Below are 18,402 nucleotides of genomic sequence, written 5' to 3'. Positions count from 1 at the left end.
ATGTTGTGCTGCAGACTAAAATAGCATCTGAGCGTTCAGTAGCATTCAAAAAGGCAAACTGTGTTAAGAACTCTCATGAGGGAAACAAGAAAAAAACCCATAAAACATCACTAGGCTGTTCAGTGTCTTCAGTACTACATGCAGTGCTGGTTCTTCCCCTTCAGTTTCAAAATGATACAGTAGAATTGAAAAGGTGTGGCACAACTTCTGAACAATGTGAAAATAAGTATACTGCAAGTCTTAGGCACAGTGAAAAAAACAGTGGAGTAAGAGATTTACAGATTTCTAAATTCGCAACTGACAAGGAAAGGAGCAGCAGGGATTGTTATATACTAATTCTCGTAATACTTGAACTAGTAATACTGTTAAGCATACAGTTTAAAACATACAAAAGGAACTATTTTTTTCACACAACAGTTATAACACAGGATTCATTGCCACAAGGTGTAAGCTAATCTAAAAGGAATCAAAAAGCAATCCATTAAATTCATAAAACAAAAGTCCATCCAGTGCTCCTAAACAAGAAACTTTAGCGCTAGTACTGCAGAACCAAGTCTCTAAGCCACAGAAAACTGAAAATGGGAAAGATGTACCTGGGGACTGAGCCATCCGCATTCACCAGTTCTTACATCCTTTCCATCAACATCGAATACTTGCCACTGTTAGTGAGAGGATGCTGGATCTGATGATCTGTTCAGGATGTTCTTATATTCAAAGAGATTTCACTGAGGTGTTCAGGAGACAGAAGCCACGAAAGTACCTATATAAAAAGATACAATGGGAGGTCAGAAAATGGGCAGGTGGTCAGCTGTTCAGCTTTCCTGAATAGTTCAAAAAGCCACCAACTTCTAAAAGAGGTGACTGTTATCTGATCATTAAGTGCAGTTGCAACCTGTCTTTCTCACGCCTTTTTTTGCTTGCTCTGATCAAACAGTTAAAAGGCAAAAAAGTTTACAGATTTATGTTGCCTTTGGGTAAAAGATTGCAGATGTGTATTGTCTTCAGGCAAAATAAGTTCCCTTATAACACAAGCTACAAACAAGAAATATACCTTAAGGATATTTTATTGACTAACTATAATACCCACCCAGGCACTCTGTTCATGTCCTGTGACTTGCAGAGAAGTAGGCAACAGACTTCTACATCTCTTACGAAGAAAATCCCCTCATCAAAATTCACATTAAAAAACAGTTGATAGAGAACAAAAGTACATGTATGTAATGAAAATGTCTGACAATCCTGATTAGAATGTCAGTTCACTGACTTCATGGTTTTCATTATACCTAGGGAGCTGTGATTCCTGCTCAGTACCCTGCATGGGCAATATTTGAAGAAGGTCTTGCAATGCTTGTTGACAAGTATGTTAAAACAGTTCATATTCTCCTGAGGCAGCTTTAACATACGTGATTGTTCCTTGGCTTTTTGTCAATTGACTTGGTCTTTCTCGCGCAGTGGGGACAAGGTTCCCGCATGTGCTGTGCCCCGATGGACTGGACTACCTTAGTACACATGCTGCACCCTTTCATCCGCTTTCCTGTGTTGCATTTCTTGCAGAAATCCCGGTCTTGGCCTGCAGGAGGATTCTGGAAAGTCCACCCAAAATTCACTGTGGTCCGTACACCATGATCAGTAAACAGGTAGTTGTCATGAAGACAGAAAGCCACTCTTAAATGAGTTCCTCGCAACAAGCAGGATATAAAATCCTATTTTAGTCAGACATGAGTTTTACACCTGTGTTTTGTACTTTAACCAGCTATTTCCACAGACCTTTCTCCTTCCTGTGCCTCGCCTGGGTGAAGAAGTTCACCGCAGGCGAGATGCTGTGGCGGTGCAAGGGCGGGTCAGGGCCGGGCTGTACCTGCACCCCAAAGGCGAGGAGGGCACAAAGCCGCGGCTGTACCGCTGTGTGCCACTGTCCGACGGGGCCCTGACAGCGGGGCGCGGCGAGGTGAGGCGAGGCCAGGCCAGGCCAGGCCACGCCCGTCCCCTCAGGGAAAGCCGCAGCACTACAACTCCCAGCATGCCTTGCGCGCCGAGGCCGCGCTCTTCGCCGGAGACTAAACGTCCCAGCAGGCTTTGCGGGGTGGCCCGGCCTCCCCACGCCACGGGCGGGAAGACTACGTTTCCCAGCAGGCTGCGCGGCCGCGCGACACTCCATTTCCGGGAGCGGCGCCGCGTCTCTGGCTGGGCAGTGGCGGCGGCGGGCCGGAGCGGGCCTGGCTGGGCGGCGCGGCGGCAGCTGCCCGGAGCGCGGCGAGCGGGGCCTCCTGGGGCCGGCGGCGGAGGAGGAGGGCGGCGAGGCCAGGGAGGTCTCCAGGCGGTCGGCGCCATGCTGAATATGTGGAAAGTGCGGGAGCTGGTGGACAAGGCGTGAGTACGGCGGGGCGCGGGCGGGCGGGGCGGGGGGCCGGGGGCGGCTCGGTCGTGGCCCCTCGGCCGGGCCCGTGCTCCCCCCGCCCCCCTCGCAACATGGCCGCTGCCCCTCCCCCTGCTGAGGTGGCTGCCTCACGCCCACCCCATGCCCAGCCGACCCCTGCCCCGCTCCCCCTCCCCGCCTCCGGCCCTGCTCCCCGGGGCGCTCCCCGGTGTGGCCTCTGCCCGTCCTCCCGGCGCGGCTTTGGCCCTCCGACAGGCAGGGGCTGCCTTCCAGGGAGTTTGTGGCCTTTCGATTATGGCTGGCTGCTTTCCCGCCCCTCCTGGGCTCATCTGGGCCCTTCCAACCCTTGGCGAGCTGTGCTTCTTCCTTAGGTGCCCCCTGCTCTGCCAGGGTCCCCGGGGGTGTGTGCCCATGGTGGTGCATGAGTCCTTAGAATCTGTCTCTGCCAGATTAGCTCCTGCCATGGCTCCTTAGGACGCAACAGACAAGTCCTTCAAAGAAGGAGGGGAGTGAAGAACCACCTGTACAGCAGTAAATTTTCAGAGTGCTTCCAAAGTTACCTCATGCTCTCTGAGTGTTTTCCTCCTCACTAAGGACAGGTCCCTACTGCGATTGCCATGGGCTCGCCACCCCTGGGCCTTTCAGAGGTGGAGCACGGTAGAGGAATGCAATGCTCTATCCCACCCCTTAAACAGTTAAATAGCTGGGATATATGCAAGTTTATTTCCTTGACTAGAACCTCCTCCCACTGCAAACTTGGCTGCGGTCTTGGTTGTCGTGATCACCGTGTTGCAGCTTGAGAACATGACGTTATTGTTACGTTTCTCAGCCACTCCTTTATTTTTGGCAAGAGAAAAATTTGATATGCTGGAGAATTTAACAATGATTGTATTTTACCTCCTTGAATAATAAATCATTAGGGGCAAACTTGGAGCACTTTTCCATGAATTGTGGACTAGTTAGAGGAATAACTGGCTGAAGGATGGTAGATTAGCATATACCAAATGAGATTACGTGAACTAATAGTTGTACCTAGCCTTAGAATTACGTGAACTAATAGTTGTACCTAGCCTTAGAAGTCAAAGGGTGAGTAGTTCAAAATTGAGGTTCCATTTTGAACATTTTACTTTTATTTCTCCAAATGGTTGTTAAACTGGCCTGCCTTATATATAGGCTTAAAGACAGCAAAATGAAGAGAAACGGCAGCTTATTCATGATAATCAAGTATTTTGCTTAAGGTGTTGTATACCAGACGGAGACTTTTCTAGGCCAAGAATCAGATGACATTTAAAAACAACTGTGTATACAATTTCTATTGAGGAGGTTATTTACTTTTTACAGCTTCTTGCATGCAAAATCAGCTCTTGCTAAAGTAGTTTTAATAATGTGACAAATTGGGTGTGTAGTAGGACAAGCCATATACGCCTGTCTCGAATTCCAAGACCTAAAAGGACACTTTCAGGAAAATCAAGTTTTTCCAAGTTTTGCTTGTGTACTTTTACTTGTGTGGGATTAGTGATCACTATAATGTTATAACACTGTCACTGTTTTTAAAATGTTTACTTTTAAGGATATTTCATGAGTTATTAAGCCAGACGGTACATCAAAATCTGGTTTGGAAAAGACCTTCGATTTCCAAAACAGGTGCAAGAAGTGGACATTTCAAATAATCAAAAATGTTTTTTGAGTAAACTTCAGTATCTGGGAATAACATTATCCAAATAAAGCAGATTGTGTATTTAAAAAAAAGAGGGGGGGGGCAGGTGGGAAGTAGAGCTTCCAGGGTAAATAGTATTTAGAGACATAAAAATCAATAGTCCTGTTGTGTGTGGTGCAGATTTGTCATAATGTCTTCTGTCTTAAGGCCATGACTTACAAAATTCTCTGTAGAAAAGGCTAAGTGATATTATCTGCTTCATAAATAACAGCTGATGCTGTGGCAGGAGCATACTGAACTTTAACAAGAAACTTTCTTTCCTTAAAAAATGGATAAGGTTATATGGGGATTCTGAAAATGTGCAAAGAGCTTGAAATTTTGCTAGTTCAAATCTGATAGCTTTGTAGTAATTTTTAGTTCTGCATCTTGGTTCCATATTCAGCTGACACTTATCATCTTAGAATTTCAACTTATCTGATTTCTTTTTTTATCCTTATTTGGGCTTCAGGTGACTGAGAGCTTGGTTAAATCAGAGAGATTTCAAGGTGGAGGACTTTTATTAAACAATTTTCAGATGTTTTGGCATGTGAAAGTTCAGTAAGCAAAGAGACATAGTTAAGCTACTATTTATTTTTTCAATGTCTGTGGCCTACTTTCACAGAAAAAAATGGTAACCTGTTAAAATTCTTCAAAGTTTTAGAAAGTAAAAGTAAGTTAACAAGTGCAAAATAGACGTGAGAATTCAAGTTTGTATGTAGTATTATTGAAGTATTTGGTATTTATGTTTTCTTCAGTGTGACAGAAATTGAGCAATCAAGTTCATTAGGTCAATTCTGCTTTTTAGTTCTCTTCATACTAGAATCACCTCTAGTATTTGTATCGTAGTGTTTTCTAGTAACTCAAAAGTATGGATCTGCATACTTTTGTGCATAAGGGAGTTATTTTTGATGCTGAATTGTAGTCCTATTATATATGAAATTTAGGAAGACTATGTGATAGACTGTTAGATTTGGACTGTTGTAAGATGTGACAAGATACTGTTTTACGAGTCTTGTTCTCCTTTTGTTAACCTCATTGTTCTTAGTTGGTAATATATCTTCACCCCCTTAAAGTCTGAATGTCTTGGTTAGTTACAACTGAAAGGTAATATTTTGTTTCTAACTGGTCATTGTGTATAAGTTTGGGGCTTAAACCAAATAACTAACAAAGCCTGTCTGTGACTGGTAGTATTTGCTTGTCCTAAGCTTTATTCTTGCAGTTTCTAAATAAATGTCAAATTTCTTCCACCCTCCAGTTTCTTCACAGGTACAGCAATGTGTGTGAGTGCTTCGAATGTGTAGAATTATATTGAGTTTCTGGTTGGCTTGTAGTTTAGGAGGTGTAGGTCTACAATTTCTTATTTCTTCTGGAATAAATTCTATTTTACATTATTTTTTTATATGAATAAATTAGCTTCAGAAGGCAGCTTTTCACTTTTTTTTAGATGTTCACTTGTATGGGTTCTTTTTCCCCAGTAGGTCAAAACTGAATTGGAAAGTAAACAAAAAAATTGGAAAGTGAATGCAGCCCTCTGTGCTCAACTTGTTTGCTCTATAACAGTAAACTCAGTTTAAATGGCAGAGGTTTCTGATGGCTCAAGTCCAGGGTGGTGCTTGATGTGAAGTTAGTGAGTCAGGTGGCAGTTCTGAGTCACTCCTGAAGTAATACAGCAGACTTTTTGTTAGATTGTGTTTTGTCGTAGACTTAGGTTGGATCTGTGGTATAATGCTTAGGTTACCTATTTCTATGCAAGAGGTGGCCAATCTTCCTGACCTCACGAGCTGCATACCGACATCTGAACATAACAGAGTGCAGAGGCACCCATTGCATACTTTAGATAACTGGTGGGAGTATGAGCTCTAAGAACATGTGGCAGGTGGGGCATGTGCTGGTCACTAGCTAGCCCACTGCTCTGCTGCACGATGGGTTTTGCAGCCTTGTCTCTGGATGACCTGGTGACAGTAGTCCCAGGTGTTCTGCGGCTCCCATAGCAGGGGGTTTATGTTACCCCATGCCTGCTCCAAAACCGCCCTGTAGCTGTGATGAAACTTGAGGGCAAGCGTTGCATTTGAACTGCTTGTGAGCTGCACGAGACTGAGGAACTGCAGGCTGGCCAGTACTGTGTAGAAGCAGTTTATATGAGAAATAGCAGATTTTTATTGGTATAGGTGCATCTGTCCTTTGATAATCAAACGATCAAAGGCCCCAACCAAGTATCTCTGTACTGTGTGATGACAGCTGGCAAAAGGTACTGTAGTCCAGGGGATACAGTTCTGGAGTCCTGGCTACGGAAATCTAGAGTATTACGCAACTTGGTAACTTCCTTTCTTAATCTTACTAGACAAGTATATGTTGTGCTTTGGTTCCCTGTGAAATTTCTAGGGGAGCTGTACAAAGAAAACCCCATGGCTTTTTCAGAAGAAAACAAGGGATGTTAAGAAAACATGTTAAAGCAATTTTTAGCTTGACAGAAGCAGGAAAGCATTAGCTTGGCCTTGTGGCCAAGTTCAAAAGCTAAGCCATCATATCTATCTCTAGTTTTGTTGAATTCCCTTTTCTTGAAGCAGAATCTGCTGATTCTTATTTTCCTGAGATGTTACTGTATGTTGTTATCCTAGCACAAAGTTCTGCTTAAAACAGAACACAGCATTTATGCATATGTACTTAGCAAGGCTAGTTGGATAGCAGTAATTCCTCTCAATATAAGATGTCATTGTAACATAATGTTTTTGTTAACTAGTTTGTCACAGACATGTAAGACCTGTAGTAAGCAGGATGGAAGACCTTTGGACCCACTGAGATTAGATGGTTGCCTGTGTCGCGATGTGATGAGTCTTTGCAGCCACTTTCTTTAAAATTTGATTACCATTCTTTTGTGATCTTCTACGTGCATGACAAGAATGTGACAACTCACTTTAAGCACCTGCCATGGAGCAAAGTGTAAAAAACAGTCTAATTAAAAATTTGGTGAAGGTGATGGATCAGTATGTAGTAAGGATGGTATAATCCAGATGTTCATTTGAATTAGCCAAGGTGGGTGAGAGAGTTGTCACTGAGTTTTTGAGCTTCTTGGATGTATACTTAAAAGAAGAGGAGACAGCCTGTGAATTTCTTACCGTGTTAGGAGTACGACAGCTGCCATCCTCCTGTTTTTCCCATGTCCTGTCCAGTTCAGTTGTTTGTCCACCTGGCTTGGGTCCTGACTGCTTTGCTGGTACTGCTCTTAGCCACACCTTTTGAGTGACCCAGCAGGAATGTATTTGTACTCCCTCCTGTTGTAGAGTGGGAGTTGAAGTGTTACAGAGCTATGTTTTCATACATTTTGCAAGCTCGATGAATTGCTCAAGTATGTAATATTTTACGATGGTTTTTAAATAGAGAGCAAGTTGTCTTCTTCAGAACTTGTTTAGAACCGATTGTAATGCTTGGACGGGTACTAAATGTTGGAAGCATTTATAACACTTGAGAATTTATTTATAGGCTTAGGCACTAGGGTTGTCCATTATTTGTTCTGATGTTACATCTGTGCAAGGAGGAAGGATTTTTAGTGTTAGTGGGAAAGGAAGGATTAAAGGAGCTGCTGTCATCAGCTCCAGTACAACTAGATAGGGGAGAAGTTCTTTTAGTTAATAAACAGCATGTTTTCTTTAGTACTTCTAATTGTACAAGCTGTAACGAGAAGGGTAAATGATTGGTAAAATAGAGAATTATTGGTAAAATGGAGTGAATTACTGCTTCAATTGTTGTTGCAGTTCCTAGCTGTTGTAGCATAAAGCTTGGCATGTAATTTAGACGTTGCACCTCAGCTGAGAAGTAGAAGTTTCTGGACTACCCCCACTTCACAGATGAGAAAAATTAGAAAGATAATTGTGTCAAGTAAACCAAGTCACAGTGAGCTGATAACAGTTAAAACTCTGGATTTGATGATTTCCAGTCTTATCTTGTTGTCTGTTAGCTCATACTGTGTCTGCATTATACTTATTAATGTGGTAAATGCATGCCGATAATCTACCCTACAATTACATGGCTTGCAGTTAACTTTCAGTTGCTTATTGCCTGTAGTGGGCTCACGTTTGACCAGTGTATAAGCAGGATCTTACGTATACTCAACTGGGGATTTTAAATTCTCTTGCCTAACTGCTTGCTTTTTTTTTTCATGTGCCTGTAATTGTTATTGTTTACGGGGGATTTTCTTACGGTTCATGGATTTGTCGACCCAGACTATTGAGCTCTTCTGTAATGAAGTGCTGTTTGCTGGTTTAGTAATAGCAGGTATTATGGTAAATGATCCATCATATGATATATCTAGCGAAGGGGTAGATAACTGTCTAACACTAGTCCATTGCTATCTGACCTTCCCTTAAACTCCCCTGCTCTCATTCCAGGATCATTTGGTTTTCTTTATATTTAAGATTTATTTTGGTTTGCATAAGCAAGATCTTCAGAGCGGTGAACACTTCCATTGTTTTATGTAAGGGACAGTTAACCCTCATTGCATGAGTTATCCTCCTATTGCTGCTTAAGAGATATCCTGCTGATAACTGCTTTAAGAACAGCATTTTGTATCATTATTACAAGAAAGATGATGATTATTATCTCCAGACCTATAAGGACTTGTCCTCTGCCTGCTTACCAGAGAGTGAGAGAGAGAAGAAATAGTCTTAGGAATGCAAAGGAAAACTGTATTTTAACACTCTGCAGCAGTGTGTGGCTGTGTCTGCCAAGCACTTGTCACAGTGTTTATTTGTTAGGACTTTCATCCCTCCTTTAAAATACTTGCAAAAAGTTGCTGGTTTTAATAAGGAATAAAAATGGTTATAGTCTTTGGGCCATGTAATTTGATATCGGCGATAAGCATCTTTAAGTATTACGCTCATATATTAGCTCATTATGCTATCTCGTGTACGTAGATATGTCGTTCTTCTGTTTGAATATTCAACTGGTGGAGTAATCAAAAGTAGGCAAATATTAGAAGCTGCAGTATGTATTAAGAGTTAGCATGAAGTAGTTGTGACCAGACACACAAGTTTCATCAGCACATTCCTTCAAGTGGTGCTTTTGTTAGTGCTCATTCAAATGTATTATTGCCGTTTTACACCCTATGGAAGGTGCCAATAGTTTCTATTACGTTTTGTAAGGCTAACTAAAGTGTTTGCCTTATGTATTTTCAGAGAATCTAAATGATGTGTGTATGTGTGACGACTTCTACGTTCTTGAAATTTTTTTTAAAACATAGCTTTGCATCGCCTTGCCAGAAATAAGACTAGGCTTCTGCTTGGGAAGTAAATTAAGCTGGTCAAAGATAAGAACCTTACCTACCTCACTGTGTGCCACTGTGGTTGAAAGGATCAAGGTGCTTAACTCAGTTCTATGCTAATTCCTCTTGGTTTTGTTGCCAACTAGTGTAGTACAAAATATTAGCTGATTTGCATAATTATTTCATATACAAGGTATAATTACTTCCAAAGCATTGTGCAAATGTGGAACACAGTACTGCTTTCTCTCCTCAGGCTTGCTATTTCAAGGTGCAACTTTAAGCATTGCAGTGGTCATAAAACGCAGTCTTGAAAATCTAATCTGATTCTTGTATCTCATGTTTGCCTCCATTCATTTCAAGTTTTAAATGAATTTCTGTATTGATGTGAAAATGATAAGCTTTTGTAAAAGCAGAAAGATGAGCTGTTGGAGGATGAGTGAAGCATTGTCTCATAGGAAGGTATGTTTAGAACACAAAAACGTGTTGAACTTGAGAGTTGTATGCTTTGTTTTGAAACTTTTGGAATTTCTCTCTTTGGTTCATTCTGAAGTTTGGGATGCAGCTTGTCCACAAGTCATGATGCAAGAAGTCCCATTTGAAGCTGGGAAGCTCATCTCCAATACGTAGAATGTGACTTATTGCTTCAAGTATGTTCCCAATACTTCGGTTATGTGTGCTTCATGTGAAACTTCAACTTCCACATTACTGCAGTGTGTTCTGATCTAATATTATGACAGCATTTGAAGTGCTGAGTCTTATTGACATAGGTCAAATATGGGCTCAGTTATAGACAAAGATTGACAGCTGCTATCATCTTTCAGTTTGGAGAAAGAGCTTTATTTACCTGTTTGATTTGGAATAAATAGCTGTAGTATAGCTAAAATTTTCTTTTAAAGGATGCTCCGTAGCCTCTTCAGAAAGGACAAATGTATAGGAGAGTGTAACTCTTTCATGACAAAATAGTCCCTCTGTTTTGGTTCTCTAAAATACAAGATCTGATTCCGACTGGGGTGCTTTTTATTTTTTTTATTTTTTTTTTTAAGGTACAATTGTCTGTTAAGACAAGGTCATGTGAAATTGTTACAAGTTGGTAGTTCACTTCTTTCCAGAAAGCTGTGTAGGCTGTGGTTCTCTGAGTATTTTTTCAATAAGTGTTAGAAAAAATATTCGTTATTTATTGTTGCATTGTGTACTGTGTAAGTATGGTGGTTTGGGTTGCTGTGCAGTGAACTGGGCAGAGGAACAGATCCAATTGGAAGCTTTCTCTCTTCATTTGTGTCTCTCCCAGAAAGACTTTCTAGGGTATTTAAGTTAGATTAGTTCCCTAGACTTGTTTGCCATACAAGTGCACAAGTGTTTGTGTCCCACATCTGAGGAAGCAGTGTTGAGATCGGAGGAACGGGAAGGGGAGAGGAGAGGGACCATTAAAGCTGATGTAAGTGGAGGACACAGGAACTCATGGCTGAGTCTGCCCTTGTAGTTGCCCTGAAGTTTCAAACGCCATCGTCGCTATCACGGATAAGAAAACGTAGCGTAAACCATGAAATCTTAGGTTGTAGTTTCACAGTCAGTATAAGCGTAGGCTGATGGTAAAAGAGGTTTCACAGCCTTCCGTCTGCCACAGACTGCACGCTGCTCCTCTCTCCCTTTTGCTGGCACTAGCATACTTTCTGCTTGAAGAGAGAATCTCTCTCTCAGACTAACCAGTTGTTTTTGCCAATTTAATCCTCCACTGGATCAGTTCCCTGGTAAAGTTAACCATGTTTGTACTGGCATAAAGGAAGAGATCGCATTTGGGTAAGAATAAGTGGCTGGGGGCAAAGGAGTGCAAGGTGCAGGTTTAGTGCTTAAAGTACCCCCTTATCATGTGGTTTCACAAGCAGATTGAGGAGCTCTAAGATTATTCTTCCACTGAAAGAGCATGTCCCACTTTTATACCTGGCCACTCACTGTCTTTGCCTTCCTTATGCTTCTCTTGTGTAGTTCTGTATTTGCTTGTGCTATCTTGGTGATAATAGCTAAAAAAAACCCCACAAGCTTGAAGGGTTCATAACTGATTTGGTAGTGTGCTGCATAAGCAGCTGCTTGTAGCACCACGAGCACTTGTGTTGGTAGGGGGAAGGACAGGAAGAGAGACTGGAACACTTTTTTGATTGTACATTTTTACCTAACTTTATTTATTATTAGAAACTGTACTGTTAATGCTTTGTTAGCTGTAAAACTGCTCTAAAAGATCACAAATTTAAGTTCTGAGTTCAAATTTCGTAAGGTTGCTCTTCAGCTTTGTGTATTACTACTTCAGGCTCCTGAGCTAGCCTTTCTATGTTTGTATCACTGTTGTCGTGGGGGATATGCGTCGATATTTCTGGTTCCACTCTCAGGTCTAAAATTTGAGAGAAAGGATACAGATTGAATTGTAGTTGTGGGTCTTGTATGGTGCTACTTTGAATGATTTGGGCTGGAAGTGATCGCACCATCCAACAGATCATCATATGAGATGTTTTCAATTCAATTTAAAAGTGCAGCTAATTATATTAGAAATACTGGGGGTATATATTTCACTTATTAGAGTGGTGAGAGTGGTATTCTATGTAGACTGTCATTTTAAATAAATCTTTTTGGATGTGTTTGGTTTGCCACTAAAAATGAAACTAGTGTGGCAACACCAGTATTTACTGTTTATTTGTGTGTTTGAAGGAAACTACCTCAAAGTACTCTTCCCTCCCCTCATCCAGATAGTGTGTCCTATTCTAACCAGTTAAATATTGACTGCATGCTTAATAGATATTAACTGGTTCATTTAGGATACAATTAGAAATATTAGTGTATATTCAACTTGTTTAATGAGACTGAACTGCATTTTTTTAATCTGTTATAATAATAATGAGACCTATTGGGAGTTAGGGAGTATGATTTTTTTTTTCCTCTCGGCTTCATTCTGAGTCATAATAGGAAATGTTTTTCTTGTTGGTTGCTTTCCCTGTCCTGTCAAGCTGCTTGGAAGCATCCTAATGTTACATTACAAACTGTTCAGTGTTACCTCTGAAGATACAACTTTATATTTAGTAAACATGTGATTCTTGGGAGGTGTGTGTTTTGTATTCCGAGACTACTCAGTGAAGGTTTCTCAAAGTCCGTTTTGAATGTAAAGAGGAAAAACTTTTGATAACCTTAGGTAATTTTATTGAAGTTGCAGTGGATGCATCTTCTGAAAAATAAACTACATTCTTGGTAACTTACATCTGCAAATAGAGCTGAAACCTTAATGATTGATGTTGCTTTTAATTATTCCTTGTTTTGACAATTATGTAATTATTTTAACTCCTCCATATGATTGTGGAAAGAGAGGTGGGGAAAAAAAGCCTGGCTTCAAAGGTGTTTATTGTCTAAATGAATTAATTTCTGTCAGGGTGGTTTATCTCTCCTTGCTGCCAAACAAATGATTGCATTTCTTGAGACAGCTTGAAAACTTTGTGCTAATAGACTCTAATTGGAAAGTGGAGTCTCAGCCTTTAAACTGCCAGTGTCAGGTTTTTGTTAATTACATAGTAACTGTAACTTCTGTAGCTGCAGACATTAGATCATAAAAATGGAGTAATCTTACCATGAGTGGGTAAATAAATAAATACTTCCTGTATTGAACCATAGTGAAATTGGTTTGTTGTTAATACAGGGCATAATTTGAAATTATCATCTGTATGTGGGCAGGAACTAGAAACTGGGGCTCCGAGGCAAATGAAACAGCTCTTGTTACCTTTTTAGGACGTAAGAGTTACTTGATCTCCTGGAGGAACCAGTTTAACAAATGATACCTATGAAAGGAGAGGAAACATCATTATCCTCTACAAAGAAACATGGCTTGGCATTTTGAAAGTTAATTTGTATCTCATTTGACAGACTCACTCCACAAAAGAACACTTGCTTTGAGTAAAAATGCATATTTGTGAACTTAAGGGTTTTTAGTTTGCCAAGGTACTGTTTTTATTTAATGTGAGATATCAATCTGAAAATTTTAATGAAATAATGAATGTTAATATAATGTTGATACTGTGTTACTTATTCCAAGTGGTGTTTTCTTACTCATTGTGCCCATTTTTGGATACTCTGCTATGAATAGCTGTAGAAGGACACTGACATTAACTGTTAGCCAAAGTTACTTTGTTCAGCTGCTTAATATGATAGTAGAAGGATTTTTAGATTGTGACCTGCCTTCATAGAAAATTGAATGACAGAAAAACATAGGCATTGAGCTAATTTAGTCTATTTAGGATTATGGTGACTGCTTTTTGTTCTTAGATACACTTGTAGCAGGGAAGAAACGTCGTAGTTCAGGTTTATTAAAGGATGAACAATATGAAGTAGGAAAAGATTAGATTTTTTAAAAAAGCAATTTTTTTGTTATTTTAATGGCTGCAGTACAATAAGCTGATGAGTAAGTAATTGTGCCATTCTTAGGAACTGCTTTTGAACCGATTTATGTGCAAGTATTTTTTCCTAATGTGTTCTTGTAACAGTGATGTTTGTTTTCCTTGCGTATCTTTTTCCTTGTCCTTGTAATTATTGTGGCACTAAACCTAGTGAGAAACTTTCATTTTGTCTTTCTAAAGAAGCACCTGAAATCAAAGACTTGTTTATGGCAAACAACACTAAAACATCCTATCACAGATATGATCCTATCCCAGTAGCAGTCCTAGAAGACACAGTAAATAGTAATAAAACTTAGCAGAACAAGAGGCAGTGGGCACAAATTAAAACAATTGCATCTGGACAGAAGAAAACACATTTTTCTTATAGTGGGGGTGGTCAAGCACTGGGGCTGCTTGTCCAGAAATGTTGGGGGGGCTCCATCCCTTGTGATACTCAGAACCTGTCTAGACACGGTCCTGGGCGACCTGTTCCTGCTGAGCCTGCTTGAGCAGGGTGGGCTAGGGGATCCCAAGAGCTCCCTCTCAGCCTCAGCCGTTCACTGGTTCCGACTCGGCTCTCTGGAACCATAAGAGCTCTTTACAGAATACGAAAATGAGGATCAGCTACAATATATTAAATGAAAGTGGACTGAGATGATACAACAGCCCTGTGTTGCCTAACACTCAGTCTTGGGGGAGAAAACCACTTTACTGTTTCTGCCAGCAGAAATACCATGAGTGACACAGTGCATTGTGCAGCCCTTCTATAGTATTTCAGTACGGTTTCATGTGCCATGAGCCTCATCTATAGTTCTTGTATCAGTTGAACTAGTTTGATGTGCTTTTGATTATATATGGTGTGCTTATCCCCTGTAATAGGATGTTACAGAAGAAATAGTGGGGAAATGGCTGATTGTCAGAACTGGTTGCCAGCATAACCTCATTATGATTATGCTAAATTAACTTGATCAGGAGATGCCAGCTAATTTAAAGGGAGGAAGGCCTCCAGTTGAAGGGAAAAATAGTCCTTACAGGCCTGTTGTATGAGATGTATGCCTGTGACAAAGCATATCTGTCTGGGTTTAAGACAGATTTTAGAAGACTGAGAATAAAGTGGACCCTGGGATATTTTTCTTTCAGAAAGTTTTGGATAAATCTGTTCTGTCAGTGTCCCATTTTAAACCAGTGTGGTTAGAAGGACTCCGTTACAGGCCAAGCACAAAATAACACTGGCACAGCTGAACGGATGAGCAACAGCTGAAGAAAGCTTCTTCAGACCAAATTGAGAAGCAAACTATGTCAACCAGTCAGTCCCAATGAACTGAAAATTCAGGCCTAAAGTTGTGAGGGCAGAGCAAGAACAGGAAGAGGACTGTATTGCTTGATGTCCTCCCATGCCACGTGGACAGCAGAGAGGCAATGTGGGCAGGAAACGTGATAGCGGTGGGTGACTTCATGCATCCTATGTAGGTTAGATACACATTGCATCAGCATCTTACACTGAGAGCAGTACACATTGAGATGCTCAGTGACCGGTTCACTGACGAGCTAGTCAAAAAGACAGAAGTGGTGAGTCTTAACTTGGTCCCGAGCTGTGCGTTGATTCTGGTTTGGGATATTTCTTTCATACAGCCACTCTGTAATAGTGAACATAAAGTACTTGAATTAAAAGTATTTCTTTGACCAACAGAAGCATAAAGAAAAAATATTTTGGGTGCATTTGTCAAGAAGGTTGCTTACATTAAAATGTGGAATTTATAAAAAAAAACTTTCAAGGGCATGCTGAAGAATGGAATCCTTGCAAGTGCTGTGGAGATGACAAAAATGCTATATTGGTGGCTCGTAATGAAACTGTTATCACTTCCCAAAGACAGGCATGAAAAAGAAACATCACTGGTGAAGTAGAAGGTTTAAGGAAATAATTCAAAGCAAAACCATGTATTTTGGAAAGCTGAAATTTCGATTTGAAGAAAATGCAAAGTTTAGAGTTGCTGGTCATTCTCATGTTAAAAACAAACAAGACAGGTGAGCAAGTTTGAAGAACAGCTTGTGAAAGGCATACAACCGAATTAAAAACAAATTGGAAGCAAGAAATGAGAGAGCACCTTTAGGGACCACTCGATGCTGAAGGAGCACCAGGAAAAGGTGGAGGCATAGCAGGAAAGCCCCCTGAATTCTTTGCCTGAAGCTGCAAACTGTTTGATTCTCACAGCTTATTCTGCAGAATTATCACGGCATACTTGCCTTTACTTTTTTTATATGATGTAATAAGCATTTTTTGACACTGTAGAAGGTTGCAATACTGAACAAGTTTCCCCTTGCACAGCCCTGCTTATGCTAAAGAAATATTAAGTACTCACTGGGAGACTCTGAAGTCATAATTGCACTTTAATTTATAAGATGGTGAATTTCTTGTTCTTACTTGTTAGCGAGGTGAGGTGCAGGGAAGGGCTTGGTTTATGAATAGCTTCCTTCTTAGGAAAGGGGAGATATTCTTGGTGACACCGAAATACAAGCTTAAGGGGCCTGGATTGTGTTCCTCATATGGCTGTGTATAGTGGAGTCAAGAAATAAGGTTCTTGCATTCAGACATACTCTGTGTAGTCTTACTTAAAGACACTGTCATCCTGAAGTTGTCTGACAGATGTAATGGTCTTTTCTGGATTGGATTTCGGTATTGGATGTGAAAGGAAACACTGCAGGTGCATTAGAGCTGTTGACTGTAGCAGGTATTGTAGCACTGCGTAGAGGAGTGCAATGGTTCTTGCTTTTGACTTTGAACAGTAAGAAAGCAGGCTCTCAGGAGCCAGTTTTGGGAAGAGAAGCCAATCAGCTTCAGTGTAGTGACATCAGTTATTTGTCTTCTGATTTTATTTTAGTTATTTTCAGGAAATAAAAGGCCTGAAATCCAATGCTGAGGTTGTGAGGTTTTTGCAAACAGCAGCAGCTACAGAATTTATTGCAATATGTTTAGAAAGAAGATCAGGAAATGACGACGTGGGTCACTTTAGAAAAACAGAGATGAAGATGGTAGTCTCAAGTGTCTCTCTTTCCTGCTGAATGCCTCCTGCATAGCAATGCCACTGAAAGGCGCTTGAATAAATGAAGGAAAACAACTGGTTATGATGCTGCAATTTGATAACTTTGTGTAAATTGTTGCCTCCTCCTCTTTTCTCCTACTCTGAAAAGTTCAGTGCAGCTTCTGCCTCAGGCTTAAGATGTTTTCTACAACATGGGACTGTATTAAAACAACGGTTGAAGGTTTTCTTGTTTAGTTGCTTCACCTGCTACTTGGACCATACTTCTGGATTCTGTTGTTGAGATACATGTCTCGGGCTTTTCTAGGTAATGGTGTTAATGCTTTGCTACATCACAGATGAAATGTGAAGCTGTACAGAGTCATAGCTCTTGAAGGAAGAAGGAAACTGCAAGCCCTTCAAAGCTAGTCTGGGTGTTACTGATAGAGTGCAACTTGCGCTGTGAAAGTTGGGTGTGTTTGACGTGCCTGGTTGACGTGCAGTTGGGATGCTGCTCTCTGCCTGCCTTGAGCTTGAGGGGGGCAGGGAGGGGAGTTGGCAGGAACTGGAGCCCTTGGACCGGCTGGAGGGAAGAAGGGTAGCACTTTGAGAGTGGGACTCCAGGCAGATCTGGTAACCTTACCTGTACCTTGCCGGAGAAGAGCTTGTAATAGGTAGCTTAGAGGAGTTATCTGTACTCGGATTTATTCCTCTCAAAATGATTGCAGAGAAAGATTGATACTGTGAAGCACAGGGGTGCACATGATGTTGTGGTGCCAGAGTGATTATACAGTAGCAAAGAATGATCGGTTTGTGTGTTAAAAGCTTCAGCGCCTGCATTGTTTAAACTTTAATCAGCCCTCCCGAGTGGAACAGCTAGCATGCGTTTAGAGTAATGCTTAATTTGTAATAAATTTGGAATTAGGGCAATGTTTTGATGGTACTCAGCTTGCAGTGAAGGGATAGCTGAAACTACAAAGATCATTAAGCACAGTCGCATTAATGTCAGAGATGTGTGGGTTTGGGCCATATTAAACTCCATATTATTGCATGTGCGTTCTTCTGTCCACACCAAATAGTTGGCACATACTTGAAACAATTCTTTCAGTAAGGAAAGTTTGGATTACTTAGAATTCAGTGTCATTAGTAACACTCAATAGGTCTGTGCCATTCATAGGTGTAGTAACTACCAGGCAGTGTTCCCGCTTTTCAGCACAAAATCTCTCATCTGTAACTATTCAGCTAATATACCTAAAGCATATATAGCATCAGGAGGTTTCCTTGTCTGGCTGTTGTGTTACTGTGAACTTACAACTGTTACATGCACTTCATGGTGTCAGAAAACCTTAATGTGAAGTTTTTAGGCGAGCACATTTTGAATGAATAGTGAGTGAACAGTTACAAATAGTGCAGAATTGCAGAAGCTTTAGTGATGAGGGGCTTATGAAAGGAGTGGTATCTTCTGGGGGTTGTGTTAAAACACCAACAGCACAGCTCTTCTGGCACTCTGAAAACGAAAGGTTTGTTTTGAGAGTAGGAGAAACATCATCCTAAGTACGGAGGTCATTACACAATGTTCTGGAGGATTTGGAGTGTCATAACTACTGTTAGAGTATTCTTTCTACTGTGAGGCTGGGTTTTTTGTTTCT

The 18,402-nt window shown here is 40.9% G+C and overlaps 1 protein-coding gene across 2 annotated transcripts in view; it reads left to right on the top strand.

Moving 5' to 3' along the window:
• Positions 1-2,180: 2,180 nt before the first annotated feature.
• Positions 2,181-18,402, top strand: part of CLINT1 (clathrin interactor 1) — a 52,846-nt gene continuing 36,624 nt past the window's right edge. For both annotated transcript variants that reach the window (XM_075441706.1, XM_075441705.1), the window contains exon 1: positions 2,181-2,370. In XM_075441706.1, coding sequence (XP_075297821.1) covers positions 2,330-2,370 — 41 coding nt within the window. In that variant the 5' untranslated portion in view covers positions 2,181-2,329. The remainder of the gene's footprint in view (positions 2,371-18,402) is intronic.

The sequence above is a fragment of the Opisthocomus hoazin genome, chromosome 22, assembly GCF_030867145.1.
Source record: "Opisthocomus hoazin isolate bOpiHoa1 chromosome 22, bOpiHoa1.hap1, whole genome shotgun sequence".
Lineage (NCBI taxonomy): Eukaryota > Metazoa > Chordata > Aves > Opisthocomiformes > Opisthocomidae > Opisthocomus > Opisthocomus hoazin.
The sequence above is the reverse complement of the archived record's forward strand: the minus strand, read 5'-3'. Positions and strand labels throughout refer to the sequence as shown.